Here is a 19,892-nt window from a genome sequence, read left to right on the forward strand (position 1 = left end):
TGATTATGTTTCAACGTACAATTTATCGTCATCATAATGAATATCATTTCAGCGCCGCAACGAACAAATTCCAACCACATTGTATAGTAAGTACGTGAATGCCCCTACATTATGTGTCACAAAATGGACGATGACTGAAATGGGGACAAAAATCTACCGGTTATGACATCTTTTTAGTCGTAAAGGAAATTAATTATTAATTCGAAAGACATTTTTCAGAAGGTCTTACATAGGGTCGAACATTACCCTAACGCGTATGTCTTTCGTATGTTATATTCTTTTGATGTAAGTTATTGTTCTTTAAGAAATGATCGTACTGTTTCACTATAAATCTTATTACAATACTGAAAAATAACTTTTATTTTTTTTTACTCAATGCAATGGCATTACAATTCATTTTCGCGAATAACCCTCAGTTAAATATTCCACAAAGTAAAAAAGAACAGATTTCGCGAAACTATATATGGCACGCGAAATTATTCAAAACCCCGTTATCTATGGTTAACAACAAATGCATCATTTTATAACCTTTATAAAAAGAGGGATATTTATATTTGCGGCGATTTATTTTCGCGATTTTTTTGTTCGCGAGAAAATTATGGAAACTAGTTCAAAATAGAAAAAAGAAATCATATGCGAAGACTTTAAATTGAAATTGAATTGTCTTCAAGATTAAGCTGTCATTGCACTTCAAATGAAACAAACATTGTAATTAAATGAAAACTAGGGTAAGAAAGATATGTTGGTAATTCAGTTCTTTGCATTGTTCGTGATACATGTATTTTGGTAACTTTGGTAAAAATATGTTCATAGCGTTCACACAATTGCATATTCGGTACTCGACACGGAGTAGATACGCCGTGTATCAACTGGAATGTCCCATTTATTGTAAAGTCTCGTCATAGATAAATATGTCGTCAGATCATTAGCTTCCACAAATTTTGATGAAGCATCGTTTTCAACAACATGTGAATATATCAAATCCTCTCCCTCTGGAATATGGGTGACGAGATTGCAGAAGAGGGCTTTTGCTAAAATGGGATCGTCTGCAAATAGAGGGTACATCTTATGACCGACATCGGCTGGGCGAAGAATTCCATATCCCACAACACGGCCACTTTTTAAGGCGACGTACCCAGTAGCACAGCTATGTTTTGTCCACAATGATAAGTAAACTGGGCGTGGTAACGTTTGAATTTCAGTGTCATAATCTATAACGTCTTTGAAATTTACATCTTTGAGTGGAACAATCTCGAAATCACCAGAAGGTACGTCACTTGCAAATGATCTATTGACCTTTCCTTGATTGTAATGCACAGTGAAGGAACGAATAGTCCATCCGAATTGTTCGTAGAATGAAATACGATTGGATAATGCAGTACCTCCAACATTTCTTTCTGCCATGACGTCCATTACCCTCCGGAATAGCTTGCGTCCAATACCGAGTTCTCTGTAACCATCTTTAACGATGTTCATGCCAGACGAAGCAAATTTGTCGCTGTGGGCTAGAATACCATTATGACCTTAAAAATGTAAACAAAATAAGAGGTTATATAGAAGGAATTTAGACATATCCCCGATTGTGAACAAAATAAAAGTCAATTTCAAAGTCCATTTTCCGGTCATAACTTTTCATAGTATCTATACAAAAATACCATATGTTACTATAAATATAAATTTGTAAAGGATAAGAATTGAAGAATCTTACAAAAAGTAGAAAAGCAATTCATTGCAAATCAAGTATACCTTAAAGTATTAGAATTGCTAAGTAAAATGCAAGTTTTACGCTAAATTAGTAGTTCACCTTATGAAGATACATTTTACTGTAACTTAATGTAGATTAGACAATCGAGAAATTTATTGATTTTGAGATATTTTGTATTCAAAAGCTTTGTTGATCTTTCAAAGTAAGGACGCGTTAGAATGGCAAATTAATGTACAAATGTCCAGATTATTTTCGTGTTGTCTTTTATTTGTTCGTTTTTTTTTCTTCTAATTATTGGATTTGGACATCGTCATAGCTAATACGTTTACGTGCATCTTCGTGTTATTTGCTAAATACTGACCAACAATTTCGCCGTCATCCTTGACAACGACTACTAGGCCTGTCGGATCGGTATTGAATACACATTCCAGATATGATTTTTCCATATTCCATTTGTTAAGAGCAAGTAGCTCGTAGAGACCTTGTATGTCTGAACGTTTCATCTGTCGTATTTCATAGTTCGCTTCCGGATCCTTCGTACAAAAACTTTTCCTTTGTCTAACAAATAGATTATTTATACTACATGTATATATAAATATAGACAAGGTTCGTCAAATGGGTATGCGCGAACTATACTATGAATTAGAATCATGTGGTATACATGTATGCATGATTGTAATTCGGTAAATAAAACTTGTGTTGTGTTTGTAGCAATCCGCGATCATGTAATACTATCAAAGTCTGATCTTTTTCGGGAAAAAAATATTGATTGAAACGAAAATAAATCACTGAAGCTTGGCGGTTTGCGCACCCTCTTTAGTCAGCGCGCCTTCCCTTTCTTAAAGTACATGCAACGTTTACTGATTAACTTTCCATTCTACATCTTTTCCAAACCTGTTATGTATACATTTGTCGTTTATATGTTGTCAGCATTCAAGTCATTATTTTTGTAGTTATAAGTTGATGCTTGAAATTTTGCGCTTGCAATTTATATTGTAAGTGAGTTGAAACATTCTAATTTAAAATATAACATACACACAAGCAACAAGTGATAAAATACACGACAACAAAACATGACTGGAAGGATAAAACTCCTATCAAATTGTTTATCACATTGGTGACAGTAAAGCTTTTATGATATGATATATTTCCCAGATATAAACAAAACGATTGATGTTATAAATATATGTTGTATTATATGCGGACGTGTAAATTATAATTAATATCAAAATAAGAAACGAACCCGAACACATTTAATACTAAGTAATGGACAGTTTGTTTGCAACTTAATTGCGCTTTCCTTTACTTTTTCTTCACTAATGACGAAATGAATATCATCTATGCTTTAATGAAATATTCAAAATAAAGAAATATAAATAATATTATAAATATTGTACGTTATTTCATACGTACCCCTGTAGTTGTACATGTTAAAAATGACACTTTCAAGGAAATCAAAAGCTCGAAGTCGAAAAAACTAGAAAGTTAAGAACAATTGATACTTTAACTTTGTCTTGGACTCAGCGCAACAGTTCCAAACTATTATAATTGAACTTACGCTGCAAATAGTAGTTGGCGCTTTTGGAATTTTAACACAGGTTCCAAAAAGTAGCAGATTTTATGCACAGCCATAATTCCAACCGTGGATACCACAGACGTTGACTTCTCGACAATTCAAGTCAGCCCTAGTAGTGGGTAAATTCAAGATAAGAAAATAGTGTCTGATAAACAAAGACATTTGATGAAAAATTATGTAATCTTGATAAGTATTAGAGATAAGGCCCGCACTGACAGTAAGTAAATTTTAATTCTGAAGATTACCCCCGATAACCCAGAAGCCCATCTATTCGTGAAACCCGTTTTATCGGACACATGCGTATTACAAAAAATATTCATATCCGACGCAAGGGTGTTTCCAAAACCGTTCATTTTCAACATTTGAAAACCTCATAAAACTATCCTATCTGAAACCAAAACATTCCAGAAATTTCACATTAATCACTTTTGGCCCCGTGCAGGTCCGGCTGTTAAAAGAACAGACCTGCAGCAGCGCTAAGCTTGTCGTAAAAGGCGACTAAATGGTGCTCAGAACCCTAGGCGGGGGCTAGGGCGCTCTGCCCACAGAGCAACTGGGATGTGTGCCCCAGGTGGTGGAATGGGGTACCCCTGGCGTGTTACATGCTGGTGTTGTCAGGCTATAATACGGAAAACCTGACCGCAAACCATAGTGGTGCACCATGTTGGGAAAGATGCCACGTTCCTCGCACGTTAAAGAACCCTTATGTGGTATTCTCCAGGAGTAGGAACCATAGGGCTCCGCCACAGCAGGCTAAATTGCCCAACCCTAACCACCTCTCCCTATTTCCAGTGGCAATCAAAATTTGTCGACCCCATTGTCCTTGTGTCCCATCCCTTTTTCATGTTCATCATTATTTCATGTTCATCGTCTGAATATAGCTGAAATATTGCTGCTCGGACGTTAAACCCCAACAAACAAACAAACATAATCACTTTTGTCGGTCCTACATCGTAAATCTGAGCCTTTTAGAAACGACTTTCACATCCACTTCCTTTCCGTTAATGTCCTTCATTTACATTGAAATTAACTGGGGTTGATAGGCAAAAGAATAGAAACATTGCAATAGCAGCCAAGGGAACAAGTTAAGAAGAAAAATATTGTATCACCAAATTTACGCGTAGTCTTTACTCTATAAACCAAACACTTCTTATGCGATTGAATAGGATTTCCGAAATCCATAATATCACATGATGAGACTAACACACCATATTGAAGTTTCGAACTAAGCCCCTTTTATCATTCAAGCACCGTGCAGGTCCGGGTGTCAAAAGAATAGGCCTGCAGCAGCGCTAAGCTTGTCGTAAATGGCGACTAAATAGTGCTCAGAACCCTAGCCGGGGGCTAGACCGCTTTGCCCACAGAGCAACTGGGTTGTATGCCCCAGGTGGTAGAATGGAGTACCCCTGGCGTGTCATTTTTTTTATTGCGACTGGAAATAGGGAGAGCTGGGGCCGTAGGACGTCTGAGCTTGACCCAGATAAAAACAAACACAGGATTTTGCGCTTCTATACTGGAGCGCGGTTTGAGACTACAATCTAGTAATTTATTGGCTTTAATTGATTGATTGATTGTTGGGGTTTAACGTCCGAGCAGCAATATTTCAGCTATAATCAGACGATGAACATGAAATGATGATGAAATGATAAAGGGATGGGATACAAGGACAATGGGGTCAACAAATTTTGATTGCCGCTGGAAATAGGGAGAGGGGGGTAGAGTCGGACAATTTAGCCTCCTGTGGCGGAGCCCTATGGTTCCTACTCCTGGAGAATACCACAGTAGGGTTTTTTAACGTGCGAGGAACGTGGCATCTTTCCCAACATGGTGCACCACTATGGCTTGCGGTCAGGTTTTCCGTATTATAGCCTGACAACCCCAGCATGTAACACGCCAGGGGTACCCCATTCCACCACCTGGGGCACACATCCCAGTTGCTCTGTGGGCAGAGCGCCCTAGCCTCTGGCTAGGGTTCTGAGCACTATTTAGTCGCCTTTTACGACAAGCTTAGCGCTGCAGCAGGCCTTTTCTTTTAACAGCCGGACCTCCACGGGGCTATTGGCTTTAAAAAAATGAAACTAGGTATTTAATGAAAGCATATACTATTTACAATAGTGTGTAACATATATATGTTTTTCTGCAGTTATTGGTGTTTTGAGAATGGAAGTTAAAAAAAATAACAGAATTCACAAATTTACAGAAATTCGATTTTCAAGACAAATTCCGTGTTTTGGACTTGGGGCGAGCTCTGAGGTCCCACGACCCCAGCTTGTCTGGCAGAAAAGCCGTTGGACGTCAGAGCAATCTCGGACTAATTACCATGGTGCAGATGGATACACCGCAACGATCCAATAATATCTGAAGTGATAACTTCAATTTGCAGCAACATAACCCTGTTCCAGAAACCTAATTTTAAGGAGTCTTGTGCGGTATAAAAAAAAGTCTGCGTAGATACGGCAACAGCAAGCTCTAGCATTATGTATGAACTCCATACGCAGGACTTTATCATTACAAGTAATGCGGAGTCCCGCATTCAACATGGTGCCACGGAAGTATAATAAAGTTACAATACAATGGAGCTATGGCAAGCCAAGTGGACAAAAATGCTTGTTTATCAATATTTGCAATTCAATTATAACTATTTATAAATCATTTATTAATATTTATAACTGAATTATAAATATTTATAAATCAATTATGAGTATTTATAATTTATAATTACAATCCAAAGTGGAGAAAATGCCTATTTATAAATATTTATAAATGAATTATAAATATTTATAATTGTCTTGGACTTATAAATATATATTTATGAATGATTTATAAATATTAATAAATTAATTATTAATATTTATAAATGAATTATAAATATTTAAAAATATATGACAATTATTAATATTTATAATTCATTTATAAATACTTATAATTGAATTATAAATATATGTAAATAACATTATCATTATAAATATTCATAAATGAATTATAAATATTAACAAATGAATTACAAATATTTATAATTGAATTACAAATATTTATGGTTATTTATAAATATTTATGAATAGGCATTTTTGTCCACTTTGGCTTGGAGTTGGAGCATTTGTAAAACCTCCAGTACATGAAGTCCCCCTTACAACAACGTAAAAAATAATCAGTTACAATATTATTTGGTTTGATAAACATCACACTTACATCGTTTTGTTTGCAATTGTCTCCATCCAATTTTACACCCAGTAAAAGCACTACTAAATCTTGAAGTTGTTAATAATATCTGGGCAAGTTCAAGATCATAAAATTACAAAGCGTAATCAAGAGAACCAAGGTTATAGCGGTAATCAAAAGAATGTAATCCAGGGACAAAGACCAGACATGGAAAACAGACATACACAACAAAGAACATAAAGTAACTAAAATCATACATACAAAGTAACAAAAGTAAATGAGCAACTCGGACAACACTAAAAACTGGGAGCATGGACCAGGTGCACCGGTAGGGTAAGCGTCCTCTGCTTTTCGAGAAACACCCGCCGAGTTGCTCATAAAAAGTCAAGTCCAGGGAAGACAAACGAGGAAAGGAAAACTATGACCTGTTGAATACACTAGTTTTCATGGTGCTAATGGATACACCATAACAATCCACGAGTTCATGATGACGACCATAAAACTTATGTAGTGATGACTTCAATCTTGTAGCAACATAACCCTGTTCCAGAAGCCTATTTGTTAGAGTTCTAGCGCGATACAAAAAGTCTGCGTAGTTTCGGCAAGCTCTGATAGAAGTGAGCGCACATTTGAATCTGTACTTATTTTGAAATACAGTTGATTTGGTATGATGAAAGTGCAGCGGAAGGGTACAGTACCTGTATGGGATAAACTTCCCATTTTATGGGGTATGGAGGGATAGGGCAATGGGTAATGTGGCATTGGGAATTGGGTAAATGAATAGGGGCAATGGGGCGAGGGAATAATTTTGATTGGTCAATCAAACAAATTGATCTGCCTTTTTTCGCAAGCAACGTACATATCATAATTCTATGACAGCAGTTAAACAAAATTTTAAACAAGATTGTTTTAGAGTAATTTTCAATTATTACAGGTGTCGCAATTCATTATTCATTGACATTTTTTTAAATATTAACCGGAAGTACATTTGTTATTAATTGAAAATGTTCGCACTCATACGATTTCTAAACGTAAGTTTTTTTTATTTCAAAATTTATACTGAAATAACTTTGTGTCGGAGACACTGGTGTGATTTCAATATTGACAAATTAAACACATTAAGCAATAATAACAAGACCATTTAAAAATATTAAAATGTTACGTAGCACTCCAACTAAGAATCATGCAAAATGTGATACATGGTTGGGAAGCCTACATATTTTTATTTTTGATATGTTGTTTAAAATGCTTAGTAAACAGAAATTAACATTTGGTTTTTCATATAACCCGTGCTCATAGGAGATAAAAATTGTATAGAATGCAGAATTCGATTGTTGATTATGTCCTAAGAGCAGGCAGATTTGAATGAATAATTACACATTTCATAATATAGACCCATAAAGGTTTTTAGGGTGTATCATATTTTTCATATTTTGCATGATTTAGGTCTCACTAACCACTTCTAACGTTTCCATTACTTTACATGTTAAAAAAGTAATTTTCAAAGTATCACTGTGGATTCCCAGGACAAATGACACCTTAAAGTTGCATACCGTTGCGAAGTTTGGAAAATAAGGCTTCCAAAATCATTATGCTAATGGTACGATGATTGTAGAAATTCTTCACAAAATTTACTTGAATAAATAATACTGAAAATCCACATTTTTACCTGTTCTGCTAACCGGCAGCATGGAGGCAAATTACTCACACATGTACACAATATTCATACACTTTTGTAGTTAATTACATATATGATTTTAAAGTACATATTCTCAGCTTCATTTTGACTACTTTTAATCATAATACACACAAATAATGCACTTACAATGCATATGTCTAGGTTCAGTGTGTTTTTGGTACTACATAGGGGGTGGCCATTTGACCCGGAAGTGGTTAGTGAGACCTCATACAGGTACGAGAACACAATTAATTCCCCTTGGTTTTCGAATATAGTTCCAACTTTGGTAGTAGGTACCTTCCGCATTTTTTCATATTTTTACTGAAAACTTATTTGCTGAAGTTTTGCCTCTAATTGGTAGAAAATAGGTTAAAATTACATGGGATTTTTTTTCATTAATCAATTCTGACTAAAAGTTGTGATTTGGTTCAGTGGAAGAAGGTTAAAATTTAGGACTTTTAACTCAGTTCATTTGTCATGTTTACCCCATCTCCGAATTATATGTATTAATTGAAAATGATGGTAAAATTTTCTACAATTTATATATAAAATCCTGTTTGTACATATCTTTAGGCCAGAGTTTTATTCAGTTTGCGCCGGTGGAATTTTTTTAATCTGCTCAAATGTGTATATTGAAATGCACTTTAAAATTAATTGCAGTCTCGTGCCTACAGACAGCTACTTAATTCCCTTAGCTTTCAATTGAATGCATGATGAATCGGACCAAAACAAAAACGGACCATGACAAGATCGGACTACACAAAATCGGAAATTATTAGTTTGAATAAGGATTTTTTTATTGCAATAATCATTGTATTCTTATTTAATTGGTTTGAAATAGGTATTTGTATGTATCAATGTGTGATTTTCAAGGGTTTTTTTTACTATGGTGCTAAATAATCACAGACGACAAAACTGATTTTTTTCTAAATTTTATTTTACATGGTAATATCAATATACCACATAACAATAACAAATTAATAAACACTTCATTTAAATGTCAAGTGCACATGTCATTATGAAAGTTCTTTTACTCAGTCGTTGCTGGGTCCATACACTTTGCCACATTCTCTCAGTAGACCTGAAGCAGTGATGGTCTTGGACTGGTACTTGCCCCACAAGTTGTGAAGACGGCCCTCCAGATCTCTGTACCTGGCACGTTGGTTTCTTATGATCTGATCCTCGGATACCAGTCTTATAGACAGGTGTACCAGTTCAGTCTCCCGCTGCAAAGTCTTATTCTTGTGGTACCTATTCAAGTTGGTTTCGTACATTAGTACATTTAAAAGACGTCAAGATATTTGATATTCATGAAAACTAATATACATATATACCTCCCACGTCAATGTTGGTTCTGATGGATATGGTGCCTTGGTAACCAGGTGGAGTTGGACAGCCAGGTGTTGTTGATATATCCAACAAGCTGCTGGAGTTGTGTAGATGTTGCCCTTGGAGAGAGTTGGTCAAATGCTGGTTGGATGTCTGTAAATGGTAGGAATGGTAAAGCCATCAATGTGCGGATATAACGATACTCAGGTCCACGTTGACTGTATGAAGTCTTAAGACCCAGCCCTTGCGTTTTCCTCCACACCCCCTGACAGAAGTGGAAGGCACACCCTTTGACTATACCTCTTTACGAACCAAGACCTTTTTTAGAGCACCCTTGTCAGCCTGGTGGTTGTGTTGTCTAGAGTTAGTCTTAAAAGTTGTCACCTTTCTGTGATACTGTTGCAGGGCAGTTGACTGAGTTTGAGCATTTGGAACACCTCCAGTACATGAAGTCCTCTTTTCAACAAAATAAAAATACAAAATATTAGAAAATGATTTTTTAATATTACAAATTGAATTTCTGATATTAAAAAATCTTTTCTAATATTAGTAAATAATTTTGTAATATTAGAAATTCATTTTCTTATATTACAAATGATTAATTTTTGTCCACTTTGGCTTGCCATAACCTTCTTGGTATACCAATACCCGTCACTGCTTACTGGCTTACTTGCACCACGATTGGACCCCTGCTGGACTATGGTGTAGATTACTGGGGTGTCTGGAAGTTTGGCTCTTGAAGACAGCTGAAAGTGAAAAAGCAATTAAGAAATTAATAAATAATTATGGTTAAATAATAAGCATCAAATAAAAACTTCTCTCAAACTACATAATAATAAATCTGGTTCTTCGATTTACTCAAACTTGAGGAATTCAAGGTCATTGACAATTTGAAACTTATTTGTCTATACCTTTAATGTTAACAATATTTATCTCTAACTAACGCAGATGCAAATAAAATACATTTTATATGGAGTAAATATCATTATCACATTTCGTGCATTCAGTAACTTGCTTTTACAACTTTGCAATATACATTTAAATTAAATCTTAACCAGCTTTTTATGGTATCGTATATACCGGTTACTCATGCTATTAAAGTAATACTTACTTTTCTAACACTTCTGATGGATGATCCGATGGTTGTCGTGTTATGTCAAAGAATGCAATCATGTCAGGTTGACTATTTGTTGTTGTGTCTGCAGTGATACTATCTGTACGTGTTGATGCTGAGGTGTTGCTAATTGTGTATGTGGCATTCAGGTCTGTACTGTCCTTAGTTGTCTGGATTACTGACAGGTCAAATAAACTATAGTCTGGAGTTGGCCCCTCGGATATATGGGTCTAATCAGATGGACCACTACAAAGAAAAAATGAAAAATAATTTAATTGCTTATTACATTTTTTTCTCTCAATGCAGAATAGTATGGACATATACAATTCACTACAATACTCAATTAAAGCAATCATATATAATCTTGTTGACACAAGTTCTTTTATTATTCCTTTCATGTATTCAACACATACTTTGTTTCATCTTGTCTTGCTTTGCACTTCTGACAGCTAAAGCTTATCTGGGTGCTCTGTTTTACCATTAATGTTTCTTTGTTGGGGTTTAACGTCCGAGCAGCAATATTTCAGCTATATTCAGACGATGAACATGAAACTGATGATAAAATGAACATGAAATAATGATGAAATGAAAAAGGGATGGGACACAAGGACAATGGGGTCGACAAATTGTGATTGCCACTGGAAATAGAGAGAGGTGGGTAGGGTCGGGCAATTTAGCCTCCTGTGGTGGAGCCCTATGGTTCCTACTCCGGGAGAATACCACAGTAGGGTTCTTTAACGTGCGAGGAAAGTGGCATCTTTCCCAACACGGTGCACCACTATGGTTTGCGGTCAAGTTTTTCGTATTATAGCCTGACAACCCCAGCATGTAACACGCCAGGGATACCCCATTCAACCACCTGGGGCACACATCCCAGTTGCTCTGTGGGCAAAGCGCCCTAGCCCCCGGCTAAGGTTCTGAGCACTATTTAGTCGCCTTTTACGACAAGCTTAGCGCTGCAGCAGGCCTATTCTTTTAACACCCGGACCTGTACGAGGCTGTTTTACCATTAAGCGATATTTGGTCAATGTGACGCCTAAAAAGATGGAATAAGAAATAAAACATTGTAATTGAAACTTAATTATGCAAATAGTAAATTCACAAGCAATAAATACATATTTCGCATGATTCTGTACATAATTTTTGCATTTGATGCATCACAAATCTATTGTCTAGAGTTGAAAACTTTGTTCCTGAAGTTAGTTTTACATCATTCCAATGACAAGCGTATATTAAACTAATGAATTATTTAGTTATCTACACTAGTCTAATATTTCTCATATACGACTACATTATAATAGATTGCGACGTACCAGTACCACAAACTTTGTGTTGCCATAAACCACTATCATCGCACTCTAATGCATGTTGCCTGCCACTCATTTTCCTGGAACACATGACACAGTCGTCCGTATCCATTTTGACAAATAATATGAGGAATATTTGCATTGCCTTTTTATAGGAAATGACCAAGATCAAAGATTTTTTTATTCTTTTCATCTAATTTTACTCAATTTTTTTTCTATGTGTTGCGCATGATAATTGACTAGACAAGATTCACATTTATGTTTTAACACATTCACTTTCATATGACATTAGCAATTTTTCGTACAAAAACACACTCTTTTGTATAATTGAACATTACAGATAGTCAATAACCCACCAAATTTACTGATATTCGGTTGCTTTGAGTAGGTATCTGGAATGTAACGAGATCTTAAATACTTAACCTAGACTAGGACTAAGACGAGGAAAGTGTTTTTTCTAATAAACATCTATCGAAATATTAAGTAATTTAAAACAATTTGCGGCTGATCATTATGTTTATGGAGCTCGTTAATTCAACTAAATTAGGTAATTGGATTAATTAACAAGATTATCATAACGCGTGCAAGCCCGTTCAATAATGATAATTAATAATGATTGGCGCGTGCTCACCTGTGTTTGATTTTCTTACCTCATACTTTATCTTCGTGATAGTAGTATTGTTTTTTTTTTCTTCGAATACGTAATAACTTCTTTAAGTTGTATAAAAGAAATATTTTATATTTTCTTATTGAAGATTTTTTTTATTTTAAAAAGTTCTTTTTTTTTATTTCTAGTCCGATTTTGTAATGGTCCACTTTCGTTTTGGTCCGATTCATCCTGTCACCGCCCTTGCAATTGGCGGAAATATGTCGTTCGTCGCAACCTCGAAAAGGATAACAAAATTGCCGTTTTTAATATTTTATACAAGAATTTTAGACCATTATTGAAATAAAAACTCCTCGCATCCTAACAGTATGCAGAAATGTGTCATTTTTAAATAATTGAACTGAAATCAATATGTCACAGCCAAACATATGATGCCTATTGTGACAATTTTAACGTTTTAAACCATAATATAAGACCATAAAGGTAATTTTAAGTGTTCGCACTCGTACAATTTGCCAAAAAAAATCTCATTTTCTAGAATTTGGTCTGAAATATATGTATCACAGCCATCAACATAAAAATGATATAGACAATTTTAATATTTTTTACAATCAATAGACTAATAGATATATTCAAATTGTTCGCACACATACACTTTGCTAAATATTACTTTTTTGAAGATTTTGGACTGAAATATGAGTGTTGCAACCACCAACCGGATACAAACATTGTCCATTTTAATATTTTTAACAATACTTTTAAAATAGTTCACACCCATACAATCTGCAGAAATATGAAATTTTATGGAAATATGACTGAAATTGATGTGTCAAAGCATCACACATGATATTTTTTTGACCATTTTAACATTTTAAACAATAATATAAGACCAGTAAAGATATTTTAAATGTTCGCACTCTTTCAATTTGCAAAAAATATCTCATTTTCAAGAATTTGGTCTGAAATTTATGTATCACAGCCATCAACAGAAAAATAATATAGACAATTTTAATATTTTTTACAATAATTATAGACTAATAGCTATATTAAAATTGTTATCACACATGCACTACGCAAAAATTTCATTTTTGAAGATTTTTTACTGAAATATGAGTGTCGCAACAACCAACTGGATACTAATATTGCCATTTTTTAATATTTTTAAAAATAATTGTGGACCATTTTTGAAATTAAAATTGTTCGCACCCATATAATCTGCAGAAATATGACATTTTTGGCAAATTTAACTGAAATTGATGTGTCAAAGCATCACACATGATATTTTTTTGACCATTTTAACATTTTAAACAATAATATAAGACCAGTAAGGATATTTTAAGTGTTCGCACTCATTCAATTTGCAAAAAATATCTCATTTTCAAGAATTTGGTGTGAAAAATATGTATTACAGCCATCAACATAATGATATAGACAAATTTAACATTTTTTACATTAATTTGAGACAAATAGGTATATGAAAGGTTTTCACACACATACACTTTGCAAAAATATGTCATTTTAAAGATTTTTGACTGAAATATGAGTATCGCAACCACCAACTGGATACTAATATTGTCATTTTTAATATTTTTAACAATAATTTTGGACCACTATTGAAATTAAAATTATTCACACCCTTACAATATGCAGAAATATGTCATTTTTGAGAAATGTGACTGAAATTTATGTGTCAAAGCCACACACATGATACTTTTTTTGATAATTTCAATTTTTTAAACAATAATACAAGACCATTCAGGATATTTTAAGTGTTCGCACTCTTTTAATTTGCCAAAAATATCTCATTTTCAAGAATTTGGTCTGAAATTTATGTATCACAGCCATCAACAGAATAATAATATAGACAATTTTAATATTGTTTACAATAATTATAGACTAATAGCTATATTAAAAGTGTTATCACACATGCACTACGCAAAAATTTCATTTTTGAAGATTTTTTACTGAAATATGAGTGTCGCAACAACCAACCGGGTACTAATATTGCCATTTTTTAATATTTTTAAAAATAATTGTGGACCATTTTTGAAATTAAAATTGTTCCCACCCATATAATCTGCAGAAATGTGACAATTTTGGCAAATTTAACTGAAATTGATGTGTCAAAGCATCACACATGATATTTTTTTTTGACAATTTTAACATTTTAAACAATAATATAAGACCAGTAAGGATATTTTAAGTGTTCGCACTCATTCAATTTGCAAAAAATATCTCATTTTCAAGAATTTGGTGTGAAAAATATGTATTACAGCCATCAACATAATGATATAGACAATTTTAACATTTTTTACATTAATTGTAGACTAGGTATATTTAAATTGTTCCCATACATACACTTTTCAATATGTCTTTTTTGAAGATTTTTGGCTGAAATATGAGTGTCGCAACCACCAACCGGATACAAATATTGCCCGTTTTAATATTTTTAACGCCCCGTGCAGGTCCGGGTGTCAAAAGAATAGGCCTGCAGCAGCGCTAAGCTTGTAAAAGGCGACTAAATAGTGCTCAGAAACCTAGCCAGGGGCGTGTTACATGCTGGGGTTGTCAGGCTTTAATACGGAAAACCTCCATTATCCTTGTGTCCCATCCCATTTTACATTTCATCATCATTTCATGTTCATTTTATCATCCACTTCATGTTCATTTTATCATCCACTTCATGTTCATCGCCTGTATATAGCTGAAATATTGCTGCTCGGACGTTAAACCCCAACAAACAAACATATATTAGTCCGAGCTGGGGCTCGATATTAAAATTAGTTAGATGCTGCCTAAGGCACAGACCATTTTCTTCTCCAGGGAGGGTCCGGGATTTTATTTAGCAATCGCCGATATTTTCGTTTTATTTTTCCAGCAGCCGGAGTTAACTTTTAATTACACAGTGTCAAGTAATTGGGGGGGGGGTTGTAATTTATAATAGATTGGGATATGTTTTTTTAATCCCATGTATGGAAGTGGTCGGAGCTAACTATAATTTTATTAATTTAGTGGTGTAATCAGTGAAGCAGTTTAATTTGGATATGTTTCATGAAGTTCAAAAAACAAACCCATATGCAGTAATTCAAACGTTGTCAAAGCAACATAACGCGATAAACGTTTGCCACATAAGGCTTTAGTGTATGCACGGAAGGAAAACTTGTAGAAGTTCAACAGGAGATTGATGAATACTTTCTCTGACAAATATCTTGAAAATGACTTACAGAGACACACAAAAAATCATCTATCGTCACATAATTCTGGTTTACCGCTAATATGTGACCTCTAGCTGACAAGACATATAATTACTATGGATGTATAATTCCTTATTCACAGGACGTGACCTGTTACCATGGTGATTATAATAAATCATGGACTACATATTGTACTCGCCTTTCTATTTCGCCGAAGTCATGTATTTCAATGATAAGATAGAATTTCGATTATAACGGAAGGGCAAGACATAAATCGTGCATTACATTTGATTGAAATACGAACTTTGAAACATTTCCGTAACTTAGTGCTTAAATGGTTTAGGTACTTGAAAATAGTGGTCACATGAGTCGTGATTTGAGATTAAATTTAACATCATGGTATTGGGGTAAATTGCGTCGGATGCTACGTATACCAACATCAAATAGGCATTTAACCATTTATATTTATTTCTGAAATGCCGTATCGCATCATATACTATTTTATTTAAAAAAAAAAAAAAAATATTTTTTTTTATTTTTAATTGGTTTGTTGCTGTACTAGAAAAAAAGTATGAATTATTTATCACTGTTTGCATGTTAGATTTAAGTAATTTTGATTTTACAAATCTTAAGTCAAGTTTGTGACATTTTTTTTATAATTGTTTTATATTGGATTAGTAACATTTAAATTACTAAATTCATTTTTTATATGAAAATTGCATGATGTAAATGGGTCATACACGGGATTATTAGTTCATTACAGACAAATAAGCGTTAATTTTGTTTTATCGTGCTATGTTTTATGCTTAAATTTTTATTGATTGCTAAGAATTTAATCATTTGGAAGATACATTTCTGTCAATTATCTCGTATAACTTCTTACATGTTCCTCACAATGGTTTTCTACTTTTTATTTGTCTTTCAACTGGCCCCGTGCGGGTCCGGGTGTCAAAATAATAGGCCCACAGCAGGCTAAGCTTGTCATAAAAGCCGAGTAAATAGAGCTCGGAATCCTGGCCGGGGGCAAGGGCACTCTGCCCACAGAGCAACTGTGATGTGTGCCCCAGGTGATGGAATGGGGTACCCCTGGCGTGTTACATGCTGGGGTTGTCAGGCTATAATACGAAAAACCTGACCGCAAACCATAGTAGTGCACCGTGTTGGGAAAGATGCCACGTTCCTCGCACGTTAAAGAACCCTTATGTGGTATTCTCCCGGAGTAGGAACCATAGGGCTCCGCCACAGGAGGCTAAATTGCCCGACCTTACCCATCCCTCCCTTTATCTAGTGGCAATCTAAATTTGTCGACCCTATTATCCTTGTGTCCCATTCCTCTTTTTCATTTCATCATTTCATGTTCATCGCTTGGATATAGCTGAAATGAGGCTGCTTGGGCTGTAAACACCAACAATCAATCAATCAATCAACAAGTCTTTCAACAGCGTTCCCCAAGCTAAGAAAAAGAAACGAAACATGAGGGATTGTGAAGATTTTAAAGCTCAATCAGTTGTTTAATGTTTACTAGTAATTATACAAGCTTTTATATTGTATATATAGCGACTGTATTTAAAATGAAACTAAGCAATGAGATCTATATGAAAGTTATTAATAGCACAATCTGATAATCCTCCTAGTGTATAAATAGAAAATCGATAACTAGATGGCGCTGTAAATATCAACACGCCAGTAAATGTCAATGAATACAAGTGTTTATTAGGCCATCAATCGAATGATTGATGTAATTAACATTTATGTTGAACATATTCCAATTAAGTTTCCGTACATCTTTCTGGCAAAAACAGGATCATGATATATATAGGTAGTTTATGTTTCTTAATTTAACTGCTTTTAATGGCTGGGAGTTGTGGCGTGCTCCTGTAATCTAGCTACTTGGAGGCCAGGGTCGTGGACAGCTTGAGGGCAGGGGTCCTGCTCTCCGTTGTTCTATGTCGATCGGGCGTCCGCACTAAGTTCGGCATCAATATGGTCACGTTGAGGGAGCTTGATGTGCCCAGGTTGTCTAAGGAGGGACGTACCGGTCCAGGGTGGAAACACAGCAGACAAAAGTCCCCGTGTCGAACAGTAGTGGGATCGCGCCTGTGAATAGGCAGCGGTTGGTAGCCTGTCCAATATAGTTGGACTCGATCCTTTTTTTTTCTTTTTTTTTTAATTTGATTTTGCTCAAACTAATTGATAATTGAAACTTTATCAGCGTAATGATTCTGCGAGTTCAGGCTTGAAAATTGCGGTGCAAGGATAGATCTACACAAGTGCGATTAAAACGCAAATAAATTTTTACGACATGAATTTCAATACGGAAAACTTGACCGCAAACCATAGTTGTGCATCATGTTGGGAAAAATGCCGCGTTCCTCGCACGTTAAAGATCCCTGCTGTGGTATTCGATAGGAGCAGTAACCTTTGCGATCCGCCACAGGAGGGTAAATTGCCCGTCCGTACCCACTCCACGCTATTTCTAATGGCAATCAAAATTTGTCGACCCTATTATCCTTGTGTCCCATCCCATTTCATCATCATCATCATCATCATTTCACCCCATCATCATCATTTCACCCCGTGCAGGTCCAGGTGTCAAACGAATAGCGCTAAGCTTGTTGTAAAAGGCAACTAAATAGCGTTCAGAAACAGCCGGGGGCTAGGCGCTCTGCAAAGAGAGCAACTGGGAAGTGTGCACCAGGTGGTAGAATGGGGTACAACAGTTTTGATTGAACATATATAATAACATATAATATCAACAGTTAATTTACAAACTAAATAATTGTCACGTTTTTTGTAGCTTTTACTTGCATTATGAGTAATACATCATAGTAACCAACACATAGTGTTTAGTTATTATACTGGCACACCTCAGTTTCATTTACAAAATTGGATTATGATAATGGGGATTATAATTATGATCATCTAATTATTATATGAATAAAGAATGTAAATGTATATTCACTTAAGGGCATATCTATTTGCAATAGTGAGAATAATGCATTAAAAAAGAAAGAAAGAAAAGAAAAAATAAATAAGTGCAGTGGACATAATACTCACTAGAAGCCTCCTTGTGCCCAGTGCAGATATTGTTTGTTTGTTGGGGTTTAACGTCCGAGCAGCAATATTTCAGCTATATTTAGACGATGAGCATGAAATTGATGATAAAATGAACATGAAATAAAAAAAAAAGGATGGGACACAAGGATAAGAGGGTCGACAAATTTTGATTGCCACTGGAAAAAGGGGGATGGGAAAGGTCGGGCAATTTAGCCTCCTGTGGCGGAGTGCAAAGGTGGTTCCTACTCCTATCGAATACCACAGCAGGGTTCTTTAACGTGCGAGGAACGTGGCATCTTTCCCAACACGGTGCACCACTATGGTTTGCGGTCAGGTTTTTCGTATTATAGCCTGACAACCCCAGCATGTAACATGCCAGGGGTACCCCATTCCACCACCTGGGCACACATCCCAGTTGCTCTGTGGGCAGAGCGCCTAACCCCCGGCTAGGTTTCTGAGCACGATGTAGTCGCCTTTTACGACAAGCTTAGCGCTGCTGCAGGCCTATTCTTTTAAACACCCGGACCTGCACGGGGATCCCAGTGCAGAGAAGCAAGTCTTTTGAGTTGCTTCAAGACAAAGGACACCAAGGGACGGTGCTCTAGGCTTCAAGGATGAAAATTAAGGATCAAATTTGCATATACTGGGCTTTTAATTACCCAACATTCTTACATTACATATTACAATATAAGCAGAAAAAGATATGGGAAGATATTAATGATAGATAAAAAAAATTAATAATAATAAATAACATATACAAAAAGAAAAAGGAAAAATTATAATTTAAACACCACTTGATATAACAAGATCACTTAAACCAGATAAAATAATAGAGTTTTCACAATTTAAGATCCATATCAATTTGTTTTCATTACTGAGGTTAATAAAATGTGGACATGTAGATATTATTAACTCATATAGTATATCGCTCTCCTTTTTATTTGATTAGCATGAAAAAAGAAAATGTACTTCATCATCTACTTCTCCTGAGGCGCACCTGCGACATAATCTATTTTGTCTAGGAATACCATGATAACGCCGTTTCTATCTCTAGTCTATGAGATGAGATGCGCAACTTTGTATTTTTTCTCCTTTGCTCAAAATTTACTTGAGATAAGTATTTCTCTAGCCCAAAATTGTTTTTAATTTTAGCATTTACATTAAGT

General features: G+C 35.1%; 1 protein-coding gene, 1 non-coding gene and 2 pseudogenes across 2 annotated transcripts; 1 reads left to right on the forward strand and 3 right to left on the reverse strand.

The window, feature by feature from the left end:
• Window positions 1-342: 342 nt before the first annotated feature.
• LOC148627527 (uncharacterized) lies at window positions 343-3,421 on the reverse strand. Its single transcript, XM_088574329.1, has 3 exons — window positions 3,264-3,421; window positions 2,067-2,263; window positions 343-1,523 (listed from the first exon to the last, which is right to left on the reverse strand). The coding sequence occupies exons 1-3, from the start codon at window positions 3,335-3,337 to the stop codon at window positions 817-819; spliced, it is 978 nt and encodes a 325-aa protein (XP_088430455.1). The 5' UTR covers window positions 3,338-3,421; the 3' UTR covers window positions 343-816.
• A 5,731-nt stretch (window positions 3,422-9,152) lies between these two features.
• Window positions 9,153-9,787, reverse strand: LOC148627528 (uncharacterized; annotated as a pseudogene).
• LOC148627529 (uncharacterized) lies at window positions 9,628-11,980 on the reverse strand (annotated as a pseudogene).
• A 5,543-nt stretch (window positions 11,981-17,523) lies between these two features.
• LOC148627530 (signal recognition particle RNA) lies at window positions 17,524-17,820 on the forward strand. Its single transcript, XR_015919386.1, has one exon.
• Window positions 17,821-19,892: the final 2,072 nt, after the last annotated feature.

Source organism: Perna viridis, chromosome 1 (assembly GCF_037379345.1).
Source record: "Perna viridis isolate PV_CMFRI_1.1 ecotype Kerala chromosome 1, ASM3737934v1, whole genome shotgun sequence".
NCBI lineage: Eukaryota > Metazoa > Mollusca > Bivalvia > Mytilida > Mytilidae > Perna > Perna viridis.